Source organism: Octodon degus, unplaced genomic scaffold (assembly GCF_000260255.1).
Source record: "Octodon degus isolate 3935 unplaced genomic scaffold, OctDeg1.0 scaffold00159, whole genome shotgun sequence".
NCBI lineage: Eukaryota > Metazoa > Chordata > Mammalia > Rodentia > Octodontidae > Octodon > Octodon degus.
The window spans coordinates 2796935-2806754 of record NW_004524735.1 but is presented as its reverse complement, the minus strand read 5'-3'; the positions used below and the strand labels follow the sequence as shown (position 1 = coordinate 2806754).

Genomic DNA, 9820 nt, shown 5'->3' with positions numbered 1-9820 from the left:
GTACAATAGAAATCTATTTCTCTTATTAAATCACCAATCTTAACATCGAAACAAGTCAATTGTAAAAATGTAAACATGAGTAACTTATTATTTTGAAAAGCCTGAGCTTCTAAACAGTCTCAGGTTTACCACAGAAAAGAAAGAGGTGGTGAAGCGTGACATTTAGTAAAACTTGAGAGCCCTTAGCTTGGTTGTCAAATGCTCGCACTGTGTTTATTTTGCGGCAATGGTGGATGGTTCCTCAGTGAAGTCAAACCATGAAATGCCGCTCGATGTTAAAACTCCACGTGTTTTGGTGTGGAACATGGTTTCTTCCATATAGACAACCAGCCTCATCAAGATGGCCACTAGAAAAAAATTCAAAGACACAAAAGAAATTCAAGTATATAGAAATTGAAATTGCAGTATATAGAAAAAGGTCACACAAGTATAAATTATTAAGATGAAGCCTTTTTATGCAAATAGTATTGCATGTAGCGATCTTCATAGCTACCATTGTTTTACTTATTAGCACATGCTTGCAGTACGTCATGCCTACTTTCAGTGTGGAACTATGGTACACGTATGAACACATCTTCTCTTCTCCATCTCCTTCCTCCCTTCCCCTCTCTCCCCAAGTCTCAGTCCCTCATCCACTTTATTGTCCTCAGCTCCTTGTTTCCTTTTATCTGTCTTTCATTTTACTCTTTACATTTTTTATACTTTGGATTTCACATGCAGAAACCAGATGGTATTTAAGTTTGTGCATATGATTGATTTCACTTAAAATTATGTTTTCAAAAGACATGCATTTTCCTACAAGTGACTCAAGTTTTTCTTTATAGTAGAGTAGTACTCTACTGTGTATAAACACCCCATTTTCTTTAGCCAGTTGTCTGCCAATAGCCGTTAGGGTGCTTCTAAGATTTCGCTGTTATGAATTTTGCTAGATAAACTTGGGTGTACTTGTATCTCGGTAATAGGACATCATTCCCTCCTTTGTGAAAAAACCTAGCAGGGGAATAGCTAAATGGAACTTCAAGTTTTGGTTTGTTGAGTCATCTATTCTCTTTTCTGTCACCGCTGTGACCAGTCTCTATTCCCCCCAGCGATGTAGGGTCTTCCTTTATCAGCCCAGCCTCACCAACACTAGCTATTATTTGATTCCTTGGTGATGGCTCTTCTTTCTGCAGGGAGAGGGAATCACAGTGTGGTTGTACTTTTCATTTTGCAAATGGGCAGGGGTGTAGAGCACTGTTTTCATGTGTTTATGAAGCCTCTGAGTTTCTTCTGAGAGATACTATTATAAATTTAAGTCATTTTCGGACACAAGCCAGAAAATATTTCGATCAAATAAGTCCTATGGGAACATGGGTGTGCTAAAGAATAAAAAAAAAGTTCTGTGTAAATCAGACTGCAAACGCTGAAAGGGATAATTCTTAGAAAGCCAGTTCAAGAAAAGGTCGAAGTTATTTCCAACCATAATGAATGTAACATAAACGGTAAGCACAGTGATTTTCTTCACCTATCTATTAAAAGTCATAAAGCCTTGACATGACTCAGAATGAAATGAGCAACAGGGACAGATTAAGCAACATGCAAAGGTTACACATATCTGTTTGGGAAGGATTTAATTCTAAGATTTCAAGATACTTTCAATATCTGTATTATGTGCAATTAACAATTTATCAGGAATATACTGTTGTGATGCGGCCTAAACACAGAAAGTCAAACATATTCTTTTCAAATTTCCTTTCACAACTTGATCTTATAGTAATATTCTAAGTCTTCTCTGCCACCAGGCACAATCCGCTTATTGATACCTTATAAACAGAAGCCTGGATTTTCATCTTAAATAAATTGTATTCTTAAGTTACTGTATCTTTTTCTGAAGATACCAACTTAAGCAGAAAAGCACAAGAAGAGGATATTCATAATGACGATGCTCCTAATCAACTTCCAGAAGTTATAAAGGAAGAAAAGAAAGGGAAGAAAGAGCAGTACGGTTTCTAACAGTGTTATTCAGCTTGTTCTGGATTCTGGTGCAGGTCCCACTTTCATTGTGAATAAATGAGAAATGATAAGTAAGCATTAGTAAAATTTGGTAGTGCTAGGATATGTGGATTTCATTTTACAAAATTATCCACCCACAGTGGCTTTAAGATGAAAACAAAACAATCAAGTGTAGTTGATTGGCCTTTGACCCCATTTAAGAAGCCCTGGGATTGACCTATTCGAAATTTAAGGAAGATAAAAGCCTTAATGGTATTAATTTATATGTCTTACAATTAGGCATCAATCCATAGCACTCTTACATGAAGGTCCTTCATGTAATTAAGGACAGCTATTATTTCCCTCTAATTTCTTCAACTAATATTTCAACTATTATTTCCTTTAATTTTATTTTTTATTTTTGGCTGTACCGGAGACTGAACTCAGGACCCTGCACTTGCCAGGCAAGCACTTATTCTACTGAGCTATCTCCTCAACCCTCCTTTAATTTTCTGTGGGGTAAGAATCTAGATTCTTTATTCTTCTTTCAGTCTACTTGTGACCATAGTCAGATAAAAGCCAGGAAACCTTTTTATCAAATAAATCCTACTATACGTGGATATGATGTGGAAAATTCACTGTGAATCAGAATACAAACACTGTATGAAAGAACAATTTCCAGAAAGCCAGGGTAGTTCTAGAAGAAATGTAAGCGTGATCCTAAGATTGGCTGAAAAAGGTCAGGGGTTACAAGTAGACTGAAAGAGGAATAAAGAATCTAGATTCTTACCCCACAGAAAATTGAAGGAGGGTTGGGGAGATAGCTCAGTAGAATAAGTGCTTGCCTGGCAAGTGCAGGGTCCTGAGTTCAGTCTCCAGTACAGCCAAAAAATAAATAAATAAATAAATAAAATTAAAGGAAATAATAGTTGAAATATTAGTTGAAGAAATTAGAGGGAAATAATAGCTGTCCTTAATTACATGAAGGACCTTCATGTAAGAGTGCTATGGATTGATGCCTAATTGTAAGACATATAAATTAATACCATTAAGGTTCCTGGACACAGCATCATGTGAGAATATTAAATCCTTGACAACTCTGGAACAAATTGGGATTGTTGTAGTTTCTTGATATTTCAAGTATTGAACCTTAAGCCAAATAAGTATTTGTCAGGATATTTTGTAATTTATCTTTCCAATAATATGCAAAAGGTTGAAGTGAATAAACTTGGACAGAACATGAACACGGCAGCTACAATAACTGCAGTGCAACAAAACAGGGTTTCAAAGATCACCTTGTTTTTCATTAAATCACACACGACCTCTAGGGAAGGGCAGAGAAGAAGATTTAAATAATAAAGACTTGCGTACAAGAGTTAAGATAGCTTCTCCAACTGGAATTACGTTTCTCAGGGGAACAGAAGGAAAATAAAATTTAGAGTGCAGGCTGCTTTGTCCAAAATGAGGTTGTCAGTCACATTAGGGAGCTGCTCACTGCAGCGACAGTGCTGCGCTTACCAGGAGCCCCGGTTCGGGAGTGGGAGCTGGTTTCATGAACTGCTTGCTTAATTTCCTCTTCTGTTTCCTTAGATTACGCAGGTAAAGAATGCGCCTATCTGCGGACTGTGAGAATTACAGAAAGAAAACCAGATCACATTCTTTATAACATATACATAAAACACACAGCTCATATTTTTTGTTTAGTATCAATAAGAGATGACACAATTGACACTTAATTTTTATAAATGATGGAAGAAAAATCCCTTTCCATGGAATGTGTGAGCTACAGATTAAACAAGTACAAACAAAAGTTGCCTCCAATTGGAGCACATAGGGGGCTGAGGCAGGAGGGTCATGACGAATTGGAGGCCAGCCTGGACGCCAGAGTGAGTTCAAGGCCAGCCTGAACTGCAGAGCAGTACTGTGTTTTCAAAATTCAAAACAAGCACAACAGCCCCCAAAGCCCCATAAAACAGAGTATCAGCAAAGTCTTCATGAAGACTCGTCCTTAGTCCTGCTGCCACACTGTGCATAAACCCAGGTTCATGGACCTGTGTGCTTAATTTCATTTTGCATGTGATATTATTTAAATCACCAAAGAGATTTTCTTTATAGAATAAAAGAAAACATATAATTATTTATCCCTGTTAAATGTTGCATTTCATACATGGCTTTTTATGTCTGCCTTGTTTGGCGTCTACAAGTAATAGGAGACTTGGACAATTAACTTAGAATGCTTTGAAGGTCATAAAACGATATAAGAAAGAGAGTACAGCGGCTCATGCCTATAAGCATGCTGCAAGTTCAAAGCCAGCCTGAACTGCGTAGCAAGACTCTGAATCTAAGCAAATAAGAACATTAAATCTGAGAACCCTTTTATTTACTGCCACCAACTGTGTAAATTAGTACAAGTTGTTAAAAAGGAATGTGACACTATCTTTAAAACAATGAAAATTTTGATGTCCTTATATTCTAGATTACATCCTGCCTAAATAATCTCATGATCCTCTTGTACATGGGGGAAAATATACTAGGTGCTCACAGTAGCGCTACTAATCGCAGGAAACTGTGGTACTGACCCAGTGCTTATAGGAAAGAGAGAAGATTAGTGAGCCATGACATGTTCTATGACATTAAAAAGCAGCAAAATTAAGGACTCATAAGTGTACACAGCAATGTAGACTAACTCCGCAAAACAATATTGAGAAGAAAGAGTAAAACGTGCACTGCATTTTGTTTCTTATAAATTTAAAAGCAACCAAAAGTCAAAATTACACATACAGAGGAACACAGGTAACAAAGCTATTAAAAGGAAGAGATGGGGGCTGGGGAGATGGCTCAGTGGAATAAGCACTTGCCTGGCAAGCGCAAGGGCCTGAGTTCAATTCCCGGTTCCACCAAAATAAATAAAAATAAAATGGAAGAGATGGATAAAAATAAAATTCAGGATAGTAGTTGTTACCTGTAAAACAGATTGAAGGAAGGAAAACATTTAGTCTTTAGGCAGGTTCAAGTATATTAGAATGGCTTTATTCTTAAAGTGGAAATGTATTGTTTTACTGTATTTACAGGTTATAATACCATACATGCACGTACGTATTTGTGAATGTATCAAATGTCACATTTAAGGTGACAATATGAGCCATTTCACTTGCTCTAATTAAGACCCACTCCAGTAGCCCTGTCAAGATCCCAGAGTTTCAAGACAGACATCAAGCAAATGTCTAATTAATAGCAGCGCTCAGGGTTGGGGACAGCTCAGTGCCTGCCTGGCCTGTGCAAGGTCCTGAGTTTGATTTTTTGGTACAGAGAACAAGAACAAAAGCAATGTGCTACCAAAAGGGGCCACGACACAGAGAGGAGGAAGCCAAAAGTGCAGTGTGGAAACAAGCAGACTTTATTTAAATGTCACCTAAGGGCAGGGGTGATGGCTCAGTAGAATAAGTATTTGCCTGGCAAGCACGAGGGCCAGAGTTCAATCCCCAGTACCATAAATAAATAAATAAATTAATAAATAAATTAATAAATTAATATTACCTGTCTGGCATTGACTTCTGAAGGATGAGGACGTCTTGGTCCTTCCTGTGTGAGGCAACAGCAAAATGTACAGGTAAACACACCAAAGCGTGGCCACAGCAGAGGAATAAAATGGTTCTAAGGAGAGGCTTACGCTACCCTTTTACTCAAGTAATGCATGAACACTATGTCAACTAGGAGAAGCAGGAGAACAATAAGAACAATCTAAGGTACAGTGGAACCTGGACAATGGAGACAGTACAATGAGAAAAAAGAGCCAGCTCTGAATTCAACTACAGGGTACAGATAGAGCACTGAGATCTCTTCCAAGGCGAAGGATGTACAACAATTTCATTTTAGAAATCGCATTCTTGCTGGTGTTTGTGGTGGTGCCCTGCCTTTAGCGGGGAGAGGGGGCAGCCTTCAATCTATCTTCCAAATCTTGGGAAATCTGGGGTGACCAGAGTAAAGAGGCTCAAGGAGCTTGACTATCAATTTTTGAGGATCTCATTTCTTACTCTAATTTTTAAACTATCCTTTAAACACCCAGCACCCATTTTAATCCAGCTTTTTAGCATGGAGACCCCAAAATAATCTCTGGCACCTCAGGGTTAGGAATTAGGGCTGGAAGTGGGGTGAGGTATGTGGGGAAACTCACAGGGTAGACTTGGGCGGGCTCATCGTCCTGGACTCTCAGACACATGGTGCCCAGCGCAGCGCCCTGGGGCGCCTCCTGCCTGTGTGGGGCCTGGAGAGCCTGGCCCCTCCTGGTCACGCAGCCCCACCCTGCCTGTTGATGTCACTGTCACAATCCTCATTGTCTCCTGGGGGTGGGGGGCACCCTGTGTTCCAAACTTGGAATGCAGTGCCCTGCCTTATGCCTGGAGTGCGTGCTTTGTGAATGTCACGTTGCCATATTCGCCCATTGCTTGTTCCTCTTGCTCAGAAAACTGCCCATCTCACGTCTTGCCCTGTCCTCATCTCTGTTCTCCACGGAGCCCAGCACAGAGACTGCACTTGGTCATGCTAGTCTGACTGTGACCGACATTCTCAGTTCTGCCACTCTGTCACCTGGGCTTCCGGCTAAGCCAGCCTCTCCGTCTATCTATTCCAGGCTGCTGGGTGGAGCAGGTGCTTGAAGGGGATTTTTGGAGCTGTCAGCAGTTGTCATTCAATAATCGGAGGCTGCAGCAGTCATACCAAGATAAATCAGGAATTAAGAGTCCTAACCATACCCTCACACTGTGACCCAGATAATCCTGCTTTTATTATTTTTACATCAGTCCAGTATATCAATAGTACTGAAAAACAAGAAAAAAAACACCATTAAGAACAGTTTTTATAGTTCAGTTTACACTGACCACCAGTCAGATGGGTTTTGTATTTATGTAAAATGAAATGAATGCTGGCAGTGAGTCCCCCATTGGACTCCTAACTCCGAAATGATGCCTGGGTCCCCACCACCGCTTGTTACTCCTTTATGCTGTGTGTGCTCTTTTCTGCTCCGTGCAGCAGTCCCTGCAGACTGTCTTGCCTGGGTGAAACCTCAGAAGCTCCGACTCTCACTCTCTTCTAGAACCGGGACGAGGCTTCACGCACTGCCGCTGAGCTGCGTAGATCGAGCTCAGCGTGCTGAGCCGCGTTCGATAAAGTTCTACATACTCACTGATCAGCTCCCCAGACAACCACCAGGAGTAAGTGGATGATTATCATTCAAGCGAGGCACTGCGGTGTTCAGCGACTTTCCCACATGCACTTAGCAAGGAGCAAACAAGGTCTGACTCTTGGGCGTGTGCTCCTAAGACACAGGCCCGCGCTACAAAGACACAGGTCTGTGCTACCAACTGTTCTGGAACTCCCAACTAGAACTCCCGCAGTCCCTTACTCTCCATTAGCCTCTTGTAAGGTTTTGCCGTGGGACCCCAGGGAGAAGTGGCAGCAGGAGTGAGGAAAAGATAGACAAGACAAGAGCTTGGTTCAGGTGGAGGTCTGTTTGCCTGACTGGCAAAGGACCCCAAGAACAATTGTAGGAGTATTTATTTATACTGTTGCAAAGTTAGTATCACATGACACAAGGTCGCCTAGTGACTAATGACTGAAATTGTCCAGGCAGGATGCTTTTCTCAAGGCTGAGGCAGCTTGACTGCTTTAGGCCCTGAGGCCCTGTCCTGCCCTCCCACATGTGACCAATTTTCAGTCTCAGTGGCTCCCAACATATCCCCCATTTTTGTTTTGTTCTATGAGTGATGGGTGTTCCTTTGCAGTTGGAGAAGCTGTGTTTGGAGGGCTGTTTAAGACCTTTTCATTCTTGATGCCAGTCCAAGGATTTTGGTACTGTATACAACAGTTTAACCCTATATAGTCCAATAGTCTATAACAGTAGTGAATTATCAGTACAGCTGGCAATTGTCTGAAGTCCTTAGTGATTTGAGCTATCATATTATACATCATATTATTATATCATTGCTTTTATAGCTAGCATATTATTACATCATCGTTTTTTTATATCTCATGGTTGCACTTTTCTGCTGATTGGTTAAGACCAAATTAAAGAAAGACCTGCACGGGCTGGTGAGATGGCTCAGTGGTCTAAAGAAAGACCTGCATAAATAAAAAATTAACTTCTTGCTGTCTATAAGGTCAGTTAAATCTCCTGAGGATTTACCTTGGAACCATGCACAGCACCTGTTAGGTCTTCTGTCAGTGTCAGCCATCTGGATGAGTCATGGAAATTGCTTGATCAGTTTGTTCTCTGGGAAAGCCTGAGAGATTTTATCTCTCTAGGTGACTCTCCTTAGGCACACTCGACATTGTTGAATCATCCTTGAATCATCGTGGTCCCATAATCTCCTTGGCCAGAAAATCAGGGACTCCACTGAGTTATAGGATGTCACAGCAGAGGTTTTCCTATGTTCTGCATCCTCATTGGCCTCAGAGGGATAGGGCTAAAATATTGGCTATCCACTTTGCACATCTCTCATTCTAATATTTGGTCTCCACACAGCCACAGAGAAGCTTAGTGACATTACCCTGTAATGGAGGCAGTAAGCTTAACGTTACTTTCTCAATATCAAGCACCTTAGATATGAAATGGAACTATTAAAAAAAAGAGGGCTGGGGAGATAGCTCAGTAGAATAAGCACTTGCCTGGCAAACACAAGGTCCTGAGTTCAAAGCCTGTATCACACACACACACACACAAAAGAAAGAAAGAAAGAAAGAAAGAAAGAAAGAAAGAAAGAAAGAAAGGAAAATTGAACTATTATTTTCTTCCAGCAATGGATATTCCAATATTTAAATCCCAATAACAATTACATATTTTTTACACAAATGTAAAAATCTAAACCACATATAACGTTGCAGCATGGCAGTCATGATGATAGTTTGTGACATACTTTAATTTAGATTCTGACAAAACGGAGCCCATTTAATGAATCATCTCCAATAATCAAACACTTTTGCCTAACTTGTCCTTCCTTTTGTTTTTTGACAGATCTGGGGATTGAACTCAGGTGCTTGTGCTTGCCAGGCAAGCACTTAGTCTACTGAGCTATCTCCCCAGCCCCTAACTTGCCATTCTTTAATGGGATATACATTACAACTTTTTGTTAAAGGTAGAGGTCTGAATCTAAAAGAAGTCTTTTCAAAATAAAAAATCTTTGTTTTATATTTTGGAAAACTTGTACATCTGGAATCATGAATACATTTAACACAACATGAGATAAACAATAATGACTTGCCATGCACATGTGAAAACCTTTCCTTCTTAATTTATTTTTATACCAAGATCATCTTCTATGAGAAAATCTTCTTCTAATTTTTTTCTGAAAAACATTATCATTTAACCTATGACCAAATTATTGGAGGTGTCTCCCAAGAGACTTTGGAGATTATTGGGGGCTCCTTATTAATGAACAAAGATTAGATAATCCTCTATACACCAGTTGGAGCCCTGTCTGATAATCTCTCTCCACTGTTATGAAATTTTGCTAATTATCTTAAAATTTTTAATGACCTGTGAACAAGCCAATTTTGTTATCACTTAGACCAGCTGGTAACTCAGGAAAAAGCAAGCTTTTAACCTCAAATAAAAAGAGGAACAGATATTCATGGGATGACATACAGACACATAAGCAAGTATACAGAACTCACAAACTTCTTTACAAAATCAGAGTGCTCTTAAATATATTCTTTTTTTCCAAAGTTTTATTGATAAACAGATAGCAATGAGACAGTTTCAAATCAAATCAGAAGTACAGTTTCAACAAATAATACACTGCATATATTCTTCTTAGTGGTTAATTGCTGTACAAGATGCAGACTTGTGATCCTA

The 9820-nt window shown here is 39.7% G+C and overlaps 1 protein-coding gene across 1 annotated transcript; it reads right to left on the bottom strand.

The window, feature by feature from the left end:
• Positions 1 to 207: 207 nt before the first annotated feature.
• Positions 208 to 6272, bottom strand: Ccdc179 (coiled-coil domain containing 179). The gene is made up of 4 exons (XM_004642694.2): positions 6146 to 6272; positions 5509 to 5553; positions 3490 to 3594; positions 208 to 347 (listed from the first exon to the last, which is right to left on the bottom strand). The coding sequence occupies exons 1-4, from the start codon at positions 6188 to 6190 to the stop codon at positions 336 to 338; spliced, it is 207 nt and encodes a 68-aa protein (XP_004642751.2). The 5' UTR covers positions 6191 to 6272; the 3' UTR covers positions 208 to 335.
• Positions 6273 to 9820: the final 3548 nt, after the last annotated feature.

Bases quoted from the DNA above. Each gene is read 5' to 3' on its own strand.
- Ccdc179 (XM_004642694.2), bottom strand. From the start codon at position 6,190: ATGTGTCTGAGAGTCCAGGACGATGAGCCCGCCCAAGTCTACCCT. The intron at 5,554-6,145 runs GTGAGTTTCCCC...TGCCTCACACAG, and splicing joins AGCCCGCCCAAGTCTACCCT to GAAGGACCAAGACGTCCTCA. The intron at 3,595-5,508 runs GTAATATTAATT...TAATTCTCACAG, and splicing joins CAGAAGTCAATGCCAGACAG to TCCGCAGATAGGCGCATTCT.